This window comes from Oncorhynchus gorbuscha, linkage group LG07 (genome assembly GCF_021184085.1).
Source record: "Oncorhynchus gorbuscha isolate QuinsamMale2020 ecotype Even-year linkage group LG07, OgorEven_v1.0, whole genome shotgun sequence".
Taxonomy (NCBI): domain Eukaryota; kingdom Metazoa; phylum Chordata; class Actinopteri; order Salmoniformes; family Salmonidae; genus Oncorhynchus; species Oncorhynchus gorbuscha.
The window spans coordinates 71,279,894-71,294,505 of NC_060179.1; the positions used below are offsets into that span (position 1 = coordinate 71,279,894).

General features: G+C 46.2%; 1 protein-coding gene across 29 annotated transcripts in view; it reads right to left on the reverse strand.

Moving 5' to 3' along the window:
- Window positions 1-14,612, reverse strand: part of LOC124040314 (neurexin-1a) — a 631,581-nt gene that overhangs the window by 295,740 nt on the left and 321,229 nt on the right. For all 29 annotated transcript variants that reach the window (XM_046357404.1, XM_046357403.1, XM_046357410.1 and 26 more), the window contains one exon: window positions 14,142-14,261. In XM_046357404.1, the coding sequence (XP_046213360.1) occupies window positions 14,142-14,261 (120 nt within the window). The remainder of the gene's footprint in view (window positions 1-14,141; window positions 14,262-14,612) is intronic.

Sequence of the window (14,612 nt, forward strand, 5' to 3'; positions counted from 1 at the left end):
TGTTAAGGTTTCAACATGGAACTTAAAATGGTTCTATCTGGAACCATAAAGGGTTCTTCAAAAGGGTTTTCCTATGAGGACATTTTAGGTTTTAGTTATTTGTTCTAAGTGTACAACAAGAAGCTATGAAGATGAGTTATGGAGAGTGTGTTTGTGTCTGCACTCTAAGCCTGTATGACTATATGTGTGTGTGTGTGTGTGTGTTTGATGTGAATACAGTTCCATTAGGGGGAGATGGAATTGAAGTGAATGCACGACAAGCACTTAAGTACGTTTTTCGCATACATTTTAGGCACAACGCCATCTCAAAGATAGCCCAAGCATTCAACAGACACACACTGAGCGAGACCCCAATATTTGTCACACAAATAGATTTGTTTGTGTTTAAAGGGTCAATACTACTAACAGAGACAAGTTATTTCCCTCTGACATGACACACACACACACACACACCACACACACACACACACACAGACACACACACACACGCTCACGTACACACAGTCTCCTTGGTCTCTGGGTGTCCACTCATATTGATTGAGTCCTAACAAAGTGCCCAAATCCTTGTAAGACTCCCAAGAGAATAAAGTGTGTAAATCTGTGTCCGTGTGTATGTGCTTTGGTGGAAGTCCTCTCCAATTCCATGAACTAGAAAATGTGCCATGAATGCTTCACTTATCAGAGATGTGTTGGAGTCTGTTACAGCATAGTAAGTGTCTAAAGGTTGAGTGGAGTCAAGAGTCTTGGCTAGATCAGCTTCTGTCCTCGAGTGGAACTGGCACATTGCCTGCGTTTGTCTGTACTCCCATTCATATACTGAACAAAAAAATAAACACAGCATGCAACAATTTAAAGAATTTACTGAGTTACAGTTCATGTAAGGAAATCAGTCAATTGAAATGAATTCATTAGGCCCTAATCTATGGATTTCACATGACTGGGTAGGGGCGCAGCCATGGGCCCACCCACTTGGGAGCCAGGACATTACAGATAAAAAATACTCCTCAGCTTCATCAGATGTCTGGGTGGCTGGTCTCGCAGGTGAAGAAGCCAGATGTGGAGGTCCTAGGCTGGCGTTGTTACAGTTGGTCTTGAAGTATGCCAGTTGGACATACTGCCAAATTCTCTAAAACGATGTTGGAGGCGTCTTATTTTAGAGAAATGAACATTAAAATCTATGGCAATAGCTCTGGTGGATATTCCTGCAGTCAACATGAGAATTGCACAATCCCTCAACACTTGAGACATCTGTGGCATTGTGTTGTGTGACAATACCGCACACTTTTATTTTCCCCAACACAAGGTGCACCTGTGTAATGATCAGGCTGTTTATTCAGCTTTTTGATATGCCACACCTGTCAGGTGGATGAATTATCTTGGCAAAGGAAAAATGTTCACTAACAAGGACGTAAACAAATTTGTACTCAACATTTTAGAGAAATAAGCTTTTTGTGCATATGGAATATTTTTGCGATCTTATATTTCAGCCCATGAAACATGGGACCAACACATTACATGTTGCATTTATATTTTTGTTCAGTATATTTGACAAGCATGTAAGACACTTTTTCCCAGACTACATCAAGTTTTCTGTCATTTAACCTCTCTATACAGTCCTAACAGAAAGGCAATGCACCACTATGTACTGTACATCCTAAACAACTACACAATCACCATCCAATCAGACGTCTGCTTATAGCGCCACTTACCCAGCAGGCCATGCAGAAAGACAATCCTCAAAAGGATAGAAAATAAAGGAAGGAAGGAGACTTAGACATGGATAGGAAATAGACTGAGGGTGGTGGAGAGGAGAGAGCAGGGGACGCCGAGGGCAGAGTCCCCCAACCACGCAACACAATCACCACTGTTGATACAATATTGACATGGCACTAATGGCCTTAGCTCTCAGGCTCACTGGGCGGTGTGGCGGGGGCGGCCGGTGTATGTGTGTTAGAGGGGTAGCGAAGCGAGGCGGAGATCGCGTGGATGGTCTGGCCATACCCACTACCCAGCCCTCTAGCCCCTTGACGACCCACTTTAGACTGAACGGCTAAACACACACACACCGTCCGATTTGTCTGTATGTATTAAGCTCACACACTTGACCACCGCAACGCTTAACTCCCTCAGAAGGACTAGACTACACGGAAGCTTTAGTGACCTATACACTCACACACATCCATACATGCATGCACACACAGACAAAAAGTATACACACGCACCACCTTTGAATAACTACAGTAGTTACCAGCCTTTCCCCAAACTCATGTGGCCATCCTCTCTCCTTTTCAATGCTAATTGTGAGGTAATCAGTTACACAGTAGTAAAGAAGTCTATAAAGCAGACGGCTGCAGTAACCAGAGTTTGGTACAGGGTTTAAGCTTCTGCTCCGCCCCTCTTTCAGTAACCAGAGTTTGGTACAGGGTTTAAGCTTCTGCTCCGCCCCTCTTTCAGTGACCAGAGTTTGGTACAGGGTTTAAGCTTCTGCTCCGCCCCTCTTTCAGTGACCAGAGTTTGGTACAGGGTTTAAGCTTCTGCTCCGCCCCTCTTTCAGTAACCAGAGTTTGGTACAGGGTTTAAGCTTCTGCTCCGCCCCTCTTTCAGTAACCAGAGTTTGGTACAGGGTTTAAGCTTCTGCTCCGCCCCTCTTTCAGTAACCAGAGTTTGGTACAGGGTTTAAGCTTCTGCTCCGCCCCTCTTTCAGTAACCAGAGTTTGGTACAGGGTTTAAGCTTCTGCTCCGCCACTCTTTCAGTGACCAGGTTACAACACGGCTGGTGGTTACATCCTGCTCTATGGGTCACATGGTGAGGTGTGATAGGGACAGGAACAGCTACAGGAAAAGCCACTTCCTCCTCAGTGACAGTGGAAAGGGTTTCATGGAAATTGGACTTCCTTTTGGAGAGACTTAAAGTCATTACATGCAATCTCCCACCAGCGATGCACAGCATCCGAAACAGGCCTCACAATACAAGTGTCAATTAGGACCTTTTCATTGGCCAGGTTGTCCGATGAGTGGGTTGAAGACAAGAGAGAGGAGAAAGGGGAGAGGGATTGCATCCCAAATGGCACCATATTCCCTATAAAGTGCACTACTTTTGACTAGAACCCTATGGGACTTAGCCATAGAGGTTTGTGGGTAACCTCATCACTTTACTTTTCCGGTTCTTTCTTTCCATGGTGAAAGACAGAGAAGAAGAAAGAGGAGACACTTATTCTTAATAGGCTGGCTCCCTGCTGATCTGTGTTCACCCAAATGGCACCCTATTCCCTACATACTGCACTACTTTTGACCATAGCCCTATGGGACTGGGTCAAATATAGTGCACTGCATAAGGAATAGGGTGCCATTTGGGACGTCTGCTCTCTCTTTGTCGCTGTCCACCTCAGTGGAAGGAATGAAAAGCCATTTTACTGTGGCCTTGACCTCCAAATCTCCACTCTGCTGGGGTGACTCAAATGATGGGTTCTGGAGTGTCTGTGTGTGTGTGTGTGTGTGTGTGTGTGTGTGTGTGTGTGTGTGTGTGTGTGTGTGTGTGTGTGTGTGTGTGTGTGTGTGTGTGTGTGTGTGTGTGTGTGTGTGTGTGTGTGTGTGTGTGTGTGTGTGTGTGTGTGTGTGTGTGTGTGTGTGTGTGTGTGTGTGTGTGTGTGTGTGTGCAGACTGAGGTTCCGAGTGTGCCAGCCAACCAGTCATCCCTCCCAACCAGTCAACTGAATTACTTCTCTATGGTAAAGCCTAGTTGCTCCTCGTTGGAAAACCCAGACTGTGAAATAAACTATTTCTGTCCACAGCAGGTGTCCCTCAGCATGATAACATAATGATGTGTTAGACTGAACGAAGGCTGTTATGACACTTATTTGACTTTGTTTCATATTGAACAAAGACGAGGTAACACTAGACACTTATGTAGCTGTCCTTCCGACATTTCCCAATCATCTTCCTTCTACCTTCTATTACTGAACTTGTACAATCTGGAAGACAGAAGAGCGGTAGCCTAGCAGTTAGAACATTGGAACAGTAACTGAAATGTCGCTGGTTCGAATCCCCGACTATGGGAAAAAATCTGTTGATGTGCCCTTGAGCAAGACACTTAACCCTAAATGCTTCTGTAAGACACTGGATAAGAGCGTTTGCTAAATGCCTAAAATGTAAATGTAATGAGGACCTAATGGAGAGTGTAAGGTGTTAGAAATAGGCTCTATCTTTACCTCCAATGACTGGACCAGACCCCCAAATGAGAACCTACCCCATGAGTTGTCTCCATGGCATTGGCCCCCTGTGTCTTCCTATCGATTCACACTACTGCACTTGTTAAAGTGAAGCGTTGATCATTTGCTGCATCCCGATTGGCATCCTTTTCCGTATGTAGTGCACTACGTGCTCTGGTCAAAAGTAGTGCAATATACAACGTATAGGGTGCCATTTAGAATACTCACACTCTGTGGCATGAGGCTGAATTCCTATGTCTGATAGTGAAATGATGAGATGTTGCTATCACCACCAGATATTACATTATATTTCCCGCACCCCATGCTTTATGATTGACAGCTGCTCCACAAATATGTGTGTGTGTGCATGTGCTCCTATGTTTGTGTGTGTGCGTGTGTGCCCATATATATATGTGTGTGTGTGTGTGTGCATGTACCCATATATATATGTGTGTGTGTGTGTGTGTGTGTGTGTGTGTGTGTGTGTGTGTGTGTGTGTGTGTGTGTGTGTGTGTGTGTGTGCGTGCGTGCGTGCGTGCGTGCGTGCGTGCGTGCGTGCGTGCGTGCGTGCGTGCGTGCGTGTGTGTGTGTGTGTATGTAGCATCATCATGCCGTACAACTCAGGATTGTGATTGGGATGGGGACCAGGGACTGTGAAATGGAGTTTCTCGCCGTCTCAACGAGGCAGGGTGCCCATGACGACCCACCAGAGAGATCTCAGAAATGGTGCCTAGTGCTGCACTCCTCGGATGAGTCCCAAATGGCACTCTATTCCCTTTATAGAGCATTACTTTTGACCAGTGCCTATTGGGATACCCTGTGGATCCTGGTCAAAAGCAGTGCACTAGAGAATAGGGTGCCATTTGGGACGCATATCTCCTTCTCTTCAAATACTTTTTGGCTTCATCGTAAAATGGCTGCTATGCATCTCAGCTTACGCAAATGAACCTTGTAAAAATGTTGCTTCCCTTTGATATACTTCTATTGTTCTTTCATTCCTCTCTCTCTCTCTTTCACTCATTATATATTTCTTTCTCATTCTTTCTCTCTCTGATAACAATTTCTTTGTAAGTCCATCCTCTACAGACTATCAACTAACTATCTGCTTCTCCAAATCCTAGCTCTAACCCTAAACTTAACCCTTACCCTAACCCTAATCCTAACCCTAACCCTTACCCTAACCCTAACCCTTACCCTAACCCTAATCCTAACCCTAACCCTTACCCTAACCCTTACCCTAACCCTAACCCTAACCCTAACCCTAACCCTAACCCATCAACTAACTATCTGCTTTTCCAAATCCTAGCTCTAACCCTAAACTTAACCCTTACCCTAACCCTAATCCTAACCCTAACCCTTACCCTAACCCTTACCCTAACCCTAATCCTAACCCTAACCCTTACCCTAACCCTTACCCTAACCCTAACCCTAACCCTAACCCTAACCCATCAACTAACTATCTGCTTTTCCAAATCCTAGCTCTAACCCTAAACTTAACCCTTACCCTAATCCTAGCCCTTTCTTATGGCACGTGGACAAGTACAAGGAAATGCCTTTCTTCCAAGCTCTAACCCCAATAATGCAGTAATCAATAACAGTGTAATACTAAAAATAACTTACGGTAGAACAAAAAGACATGAGGAAGTACGTAATCATAGTACATACAGGGTCAGTTCCAGTTCTAGTGGAGTGAGAGGGGTAGATATGTACAGGGGTAAGGTGACTAGGCATCAGGATATATGATAAACAGAGTAGTAGCAGTGTATATGATGATTGTATGTGTGTGTGTGTGTGTGTGTGTGTGTGTGTGTGTGTGTGTGTGTGTGTGTGTGTGTGTGTGTGTGTGTGTGTGTGTGTGTGTGTGTGTGTGTGTGTGTGTGTGTGTGTGTGTGTGTGTGTGTGTGTGTGTGTGTGTGTGTGTGTGTGTGTTGAGTCACTATAAATGTGAGCAAATGATGGAGTGAGTGTTTATGTGTGTGGGTCTGTGTGTGTGTTAGAGTGTCAGTGTGCTTGAGTGTGTAGGGCCCTGTGAGTGTTTATGTGTGTGGGTCTGTGTGTGTGTTAGAGTGTCAGTGTGCTTGAGTGTGTAGGGCCCTGTGAGTGTTTATGTGTGTAGGGCCCTGTGAGTGTTTATGTGTGTGGGGCCCTGTGAGTGTTTATGTGTGTAGGGCCCTGTGAGTGTTTATGTGTGTAGGGCCCTGTGAGTGTTTATGTGTGTAGGGCCCTGTGAGTGTTTATGTGTGTAGGGCCCTGTGAGTGTTTATGTGTGTAGGGCCGTGTGAGTGTTTATGTGTGTAGGGCCCTGTGAGTGTTTATGTGTGTAGGGCCCTGTGAGTGTTTATGTGTGTAGGGCCGTGTGAGTGTTTATGTGTGTAGGGCCCTGTGAGTGTTTATGTGTGTAGGGCCCTGTGAGTGTTTATGTGTGTAGGGCCCTGTGAGTGTTTATGTGTGTAGGGCCCTGTGAGTGTTTATGTGTGTAGGGCCCTGTGAGTGTTTATGTGTGTAGGGCCCTGTGAGTGTTTATGTGTGTAGGGCCCTGTGAGTGTTTATGTGTGTAGGGCCCTGTGAGTGTTTATGTGTGTAGGGCCCTGTGAGTGTTTATGTGTGTAGGGCCCTGTGAGTGTTTATGTGTGTAGGGCCCTGTGAGTGTTTATGTGTGTAGGGCCCTGTGAGTGTTTATGTGTGTAGGGCCCTGTGAGTGTTTATGTGTGTAGGGCCCTGTGAGTGTTTATGTGTGTAGTGCCCTGTGAGTGTTTATGTGTGTAGGGCCCTGTGAGTGTGCACAGACACAGTGCAAAACAAAACAAAAATGAACAGGGCCGGGGTTCACCTGGAGATGCTTGGCCTTCATAGATAGATATCTCTCAACACCTCCTCATTAACAACCCTGCCATAAAGTATAACTCTCAGACCAGAGACAGTGCTTAGGATGAAGAGGAATAGATGAATGAGGAGAAAGGGAGAGGGAAAGGAGAAAGAGCTTTAGGAGATGGAGAGGGAGTGAGTATGTTATAAAAGACTGAAATCAAGAGAGCAAGAAAACGAGAGGGAGATAACAGGAGAGATGTACATTTTATGCAAATTTGAATGACTGTCTGGGGTATAAATGTTTCACATCTCTTCTGACATGAGTATCCTTCTCATGTTTTATCATGGTGGTCAGTGGAAGAGTGGAGGAGCGAAGGAGAGGGGCGCGCCAACGCTGAAATCTATTAATGCTCTCTTCCCTGATAACAAAAGAGAGAAGATCTGAATGAATGAAATATTCTTATTAAATACTTTTTTCTTTACATAGTTGAATGTGCTGACAACAAAATCACACAAAAATGATCAATGGAAATCAAACGTATCTACCCATGGAGGTCTGGATTTGGAGTCACACTCAAAATTAAAGTGGAAAACCACACTACAGGCTGATCCAATTTTGATGTAATGTCCTTAAAACAAGTCAAAATGAGGCTCAGTAGTGTGTGTGGCATCCACGTGCCTGTATGACCTCCCTACAACGCCTGGGCATGCTCCTGATGAGGTGGCGGATGGTCTCCTGAGGGATCTCCTCCCAGACCTGGACTAAAGCATCCGCCAACTCCTGGACAGTCTGTGGTGCAACGTGGCGTTGGTGGATGGAGCGAGACATGATGTCCCAGATGTGCTCAATTGGATTCAGGTCTGGTGAATGGCTGGGCCAGTCCATAGCATCAATGCCTTCCTCTTGCAGGAACTGCTGACACACTCCAGCCACATGAGGTCTAGCATTGTCTTGCATTAGGAGGAACCCAGGGCCACCGCATCAGCATATGGTCTCACAAGGGGTCTGAGGATCTCATCTTGGTACCTAATTGCAGTCAGGCTACCTCTGGCGAGCACATGGAGGGCTGTGCGGACCCCCAAAGACATGCCACCCCACACCATGACTGACCCACCGCCAAACCGGTCATGCTGGAGGATGTTGCAGGTAGCAGAACGTTCTTCACGGCGTCTCCAGACTCTGTCACGTCTGTCACATGTGCTTAGTGTGAACCTGCTTTCATCTGTGAAGAGCACAGGGCGCCAGTGGCGAATTTGCCAATCTTGGTGTTCTCTGGCAAATGCCAAACGTCCTGCACGGTGTTGGGCTGTAAGCACAACCCCCACCTGTGGATGTCGGGCCCTCATTACCACCCTCATGGAGTCTGTTTCTGACTGTTTGAGCAGACACATGCACATTTGTGGCTTGCTGGAGGTCATTTTACAGGACTCTGGCAGTGCTCCTCCTGCTCCTCCTTGCACAAAGGTGGAGGTAGCGGTCCTGCTGCTGGGTTGTTGCCCTCCTACGGCCTCCTCCACGTCTCCTGATGTACTGGCCTGTCTCCTGGTAGCGCCTCCATGCTCTGAACACTATGCTGACAGACACAGCAAACCTTCTTGCCACAGCTCGCATTGATGTGCCATCCTGGATGAGCTGCACTACCTGAGCCACTTGTGTGGGTTGTAGACTCCGTCTCATGTTACCACTAGAGTGAAAGCACCGCCAGCATTCAAAAGTGACCAAAGCATCAGCCAGGAAGCATAGGAACTGAGAAGTGGTCTGTGGTCACCACCTGCAGAACCACTCCTTTATTGGGGGTGTCTTGCTAATTGCCTATAATTTCCACCTGTTGTCTATTCCATTTGCACAACAGCATATGACATTTATTGACATTTATGACATCATTATCAGTGTTGCTTCCTAAGTGGACAGTTTGATTTCACAGAGGTGTGATTGACTTGGAGCTACATTGTGTTGTTTAAGTGTTCCCTTTATTTTTTTGAGCAGTGTATTACCATCTATGCTCCCTGCTCCCTCTCTCTCTCTCTCTCTCTCTCTCTCTCTCTCTCTCTCTCTCTCTCTCTCTCTCTCTCTCTCTCTCTCTCTCTCTCTTTTACTAAAGTGCTGTTCAGCAGTTTCCTCCATTCTCCCATTACAGTGGAAACCACCACAGAGGAAATAATAACCTCCCCTTGTGCCTAGTGCATATTTTGCATAAGACAGCAGGCTATTTGGCAGAATTATTGCAAGCATTCCCACATTCTCCCAGTATTGCCGTCCCCTTCTCTCTAGGGCTTATCATTAATGAGACAACATCCCCCATTTCTCCTCATTCTCGAGTGATGCATTCCAAATGTCACCCCATTCCCTATATAGTGCACTAGTTTTGAGAAACCCTGATGAAAAGTAGTGCATTAGGGAATAGGGTGCCATTTCAGATGCAGTAACAGTCTTTAATATGAGTAAGCACCTTCCCAAATGTCCATTCAGTCACACCTCATAGCTCTCACCTCATAATACATGTTATGTTCTTTTGACATGTTGTGTAATGCCACATCAAATCTACTGGTGGGAGAAATGAAAGAGTGAAACAATCCAAAGCAGCAATGAGCTGCGTCCAGGCCACCAGGCCTCTATTGCTGTCAGGTAGATTCCTGCTGAGTCGTCCAGGCCACCAGGCCTCTATTGCTGTCAGGTAGATTCCTGCTGAGTCGTCCAGGCCACCAGGCCTCTATTGCTGTCAGGTAGATTCCTGCTGAGTCGTCCAGGCCACCAGGCCTCTATTGCTGTCAGGTAGATTCCTGCTGAGTCGTCCAGGCCACCAGGCCTCTATTGCTGTCAGGTAGATTCCTGCTGAGTCCTCCAGGCCACCAGGCCTCTATTGCTGTCAGGTAGATTCCTGCTGAGTCCTCCAGGCCACCAGGCCTCTATTGCTGTCAGGTAGATTCCTGCTGAGTCGTCCAGGCCACCAGGCCTCTATTGCTGTCAGGTAGATTCCTGCTGAGTCGTCCAGGCCACCAGGCCTCTATTGCTGTCAGGTAGATTCCTGCTGAGTCCTCCAGGCCACCAGGCCTCTATTGCTGTCAGGTAGATTCCTGCTGAGTCGTCCAGGCCACCAGGCCTCTATTGCTGTCAGGTAGATTCCTGCTGAGTCGTCCAGGCCACCAGGCCTCTATTGCTGTCAGGTAGATTCCTGCTGAGTCGTCCAGGCCACCAGGCCTCTATTGCTGTCAGGTAGATTCCTGCTGAGTCCTCCAGGCCACCAGGCCTCTATTGCTGTCAGGTAGATTCCTGCTGAGTCCTCCAGGCCACCAGGCCTCTATTGCTGTCAGGTAGATTCCTGCTGAGTCGTCCAGGCCACCAGGCCTCTATTGCTGTCAGGTAGATTCCTGCTGAGTCCTCCAGGCCACCAGGCCTCTATTGCTGTCAGGTAGATTCCTGCTGAGTCGTCCAGGCCACCAGGCCTCTATTGCTGTCAGGTAGATTCCTGCTGAGTCGTCCAGGCCACCAGGCCTCTATTGCTGTCAGGTAGATTCCTGCTGAGTCCTCCAGGCCACCAGGCCTCTATTGCTGTCAGGTAGATTCCTGCTGAGTCCTCCAGGCCACCAGGCCTCTATTGCTGTCAGGTAGATTCCTGCTGAGTCGTCCAGGCCACCAGGCCTCTATTGCTGTCAGGTAGATTCCTGCTGAGTCGTCCAGGCCACCAGGCCTCTATTGCTGTCAGGTAGATTCCTGCTGAGTCGTCCAGGCCACCAGGCCTCTATTGCTGTCAGGTAAATTCCTGCTGTGTCCTCCAGGCCTCTATTGCTATCAGGTAAATTCCTGCTGTGTCCTCCAGGCCTCTATTGCTGTCAGGTAAATTCCTGCTGTGTCTTCCAGGCCTCTATTGCTGTCAGGTAGATTCCTGCTGTGTCCTCCAGGCCTCTATTGCTATCAGATAAAGTGCTGCTGTGTCCTCCAGGCCTCTATTGCTGTCAGATAAAGTGGTGCTGTGTCCTCCAGGCCTCTATTGCTGTCAGGTAAAGTGCTGCTGTGTCCTCCAGGCCTCTATTGCTGTCAGATAAAGTGGTGCTGTGTCCTCCAGGCCTCTATTGCTGTCAGGTAAAGTGCTGCTGTGTCCTCCAGGCCTCTATTGCTGTCAGGTAAATTCCTGCTGTGTCCTCCAGGCCTCTATTGCTATCAGGTAAATTCCTGCTGTGTCCTCCAGGCCTCTATTGCTATCAGGTAAATTCCTGCTGTGTCCTCCAGGCCTCTATTGCTGTCAGGTAAATTCCTGCTGTGTCCTCCAGGCCTCTATTGCTGTCAGGTAAATTCCTGCTGTGTCCTCCAGGCCTCTATTGCTGTCAGGTAAAGTGCTCCACACAGTGGATAACAGTAATATAATAATTGCCAATGAGTTGTCAAACACAGCATGTACAAGTATAGGACAGAAGTGTTCTCATTTATAGTGTCAGAGTCCACATGGAAAATAATCACTTCTAATGAAAACAGAGGGGTTCTCATGTACTTTCTCATGTACTTTAGTACTAAAGTGACAGTACGGGAGAAGAAAGTGGTTTCCAATGTTCCAAATGGACTTGTTCATTGTTGCCACCCTGACGATGACGACGATGACAACACTTACCTTTAGTCAATTCTTCTGGCACAAAGGCTACTCAGTCAAGATACAATATATATGGAATTCAACGTATGGAACTCAATGTATGGAACTCAACGTATGGAACTCAATGTATGGAACTCAACGTATGGAACTCAATGTATGGAACTCAATGTATGGAACTCAACGTATGGAACTCAATGTATGGAACTCAATGTATGGAACTCAATGTATGGAACTCAATGTATGGAACTTGATGTATGCAATGTGGAATTTATAGCAAGCCTTTAGTGAAGGCAGACTTGAAGTGTGTTTTGCGTGGGTGTACAACAAAAGATGTCAAAACGGACAAAATACAGTCCTATATAGGTTGCAGTACATTACAGTATGCATGTATGTACATATGCAGGATCTTAATTTAATATTTGTACCATTTTAAAAGGCTTTCCACTTTGACATGTCAGACTTGATTTCCCTTATAAAAAATGTACCAACCCCTACAAAAATCTCCATGAATTATAATCCACATAATAATGCACATTTCCTGATGCTGAATGATTGTTTTCCTGGTGTAACAAACTGGCTCAAATGAAGATCCTACCTCTGTATGCCTAAGATCCACCTCTCTTGGAGGGAGGCACAAATGTGTACAATATGTCACCAAGGACAGGAATAAGTTGAGGTAGTTCATTGAGTGTCTGTATCAATGACTCAATGGGGACAGACAAGATTATGTAATGAAGTACATAGAAAGCAGCTAACATGTGTTCCAAATATCTAGTTCCGATGGGCCACTGTATGTGTTAATGTTGGTAATGACAGTTCCTTAGCACAAAACATGTCTAAATGACCATATGATTATATGTAACAGAATAACTTTACGTCCGTCCCCTCGCCCATACCCGGGCGCAAACCAGGGACCCTATGCACACATTGACAACAGTCACCCTCGAAGCATCGTTACCCATCGCTCCACAAAAGCCACGGCCCTTGCAGAGCAAGGGGAACTACTACTTCAAGGTCTCAGAGCAAGTGACGTAACCGATTGAAACGCTATTTAGCGCGCACCGCTAACTGAGCTAGCCATTTCACATCCGTTACACTCACCCCCCTTTTGACCTTCCTCCTTTTTCCGCAGCAACCAGTAATCCGGGTCAACAGCATCAATGTAACAGAATAACTTTACGTCCGTCCCCTCGCCCATACCTGGGCGCGAACCAGGGACCCTCTGCACACATCGACAACAGTCACCCTCGAAGCATCGTTACCCATCGCTCCACAAAAGCCACGGCCCTTGCAGAGCAAGGGGAACTACTACTTCAAGGTCTCAGAGCAAGTGACGTAACCGATTGAAACGCTATTTAGCGCGCACCGCTAACTGAGCTAGCCGCTTCACATCCGTTACACATACATGGATGTGTGTATATACATACAGTGCCAGTCAAAACCTAGGACACACCTACTCGTTCAAGGGTTTTCTTTATTTTTACTATTTCCTACATTGTAAATGAACAATGAAGTCATTAAAACTATGAATGTAGTAACCAAAAAAGAGTGAAACAAATCAGAATTTATTTTATATTTGAGATTCTTCAAAGTAGCCACCCTTTGCCTCGATGACAGTGTTGTGCATTCTCTCAATCAGCTTCACCTGGAATGCTGAAGCACTTGTTGGCGGCTTTTCCTTTACTCTGCGGTCCAACTCATCCCAAACCATCTCAATCGGTTTGAGGTCGGGTGATTGTGGAGGCCAGGTTATCTGATGCAGCACTCCATCGCAAATAACCCTTACACAGCCTGGAGGTGTTTTGGGTCATTGTCCTGTTGAAAAACAAATGATAGTCCCACCAAGCGCAAGATGGGATGGCGTATCACTGCAGAGTGCTGTGGTAGCCATGCTGGTTAGGTGAGCCTTGAATTCTAAATAAATCACTGACAGTGTCACCAGCAAAGCACCCCCACACCATCACACCTTTATATTTTACCAAATAGTGCTATCTTCTGTAAACCACCCCTACCTTGTCACAACACAACTGATTGGCTTAAACACATTAAGAAGGAAAGAAATTCGACAAATTAACTTTTAACAAGGCACACCTGTTAATTGAAATGCATTCCAGGTGGCTACCTCATGAAGCTGGTTGAGAGAATGCAAAGAGTGTGCACAGCTGTCATCAAGACAAAGAGTGGCTACTTTGAAGAATATCAAATATCAAATATATTTGTATTTTTTTAACACTTTTTTGGTTACTACATGATTCCATATGTGTTATTTGATATAGAAAATAATACATATAAAGAAAAACCCTGTAATGAGTCATGTTTGACTGGTACTGTACATATGGGTAGATGTGTGTGCAATACAGATAGATATACATTAGAAGGATGTGTATAGGTGTGCAGTCACTTTGGATACAGGTGTCTGCTAAATGGACATATGTAGATTGGGGTAAGGGTGCGTGTCGAAGAGAGTGTGAGCACATAGACAGGGGGTACAGCTGTGTGTACAGTACACACAGACAGGGGGTAAGAATGACGTGTGTCTTACCGTCGTTGCAGAGTGGCCCTCCGAAAGAAGTCATGCTACAGTCACAGCTGAACCCCTCCCACTGCTGCAGACACACACCCTGGTTTGCACACGAGTCCTCCTGGCACGTTGTACTGGGGCCTGTGCACAGGGAGGGAGGGGGAATGGGGGGAGGGGGGGGGAGTAAGGAAGGGGAGGGAGGGATTACTTAAAATATGTGATCAGATTTGACCAAATGTACGTGTATATGTGATGAGAGAATTAAACAAGTAAATACGATTAAAAGCATAATCCAACTTCATTCTTGTAATCCACTTACCCACATACAGTATGAAATACATTTTACATACTGACAAATGACATACTGAGACAAACATACTTCCCTCTCTCTCACTCTCTCTTGCTCCCTCACACACTAACACTCTACACAGAAAAACATTACACACAGAAACACGACACTCACTCACACACGCACGCACGCACGCACGCACG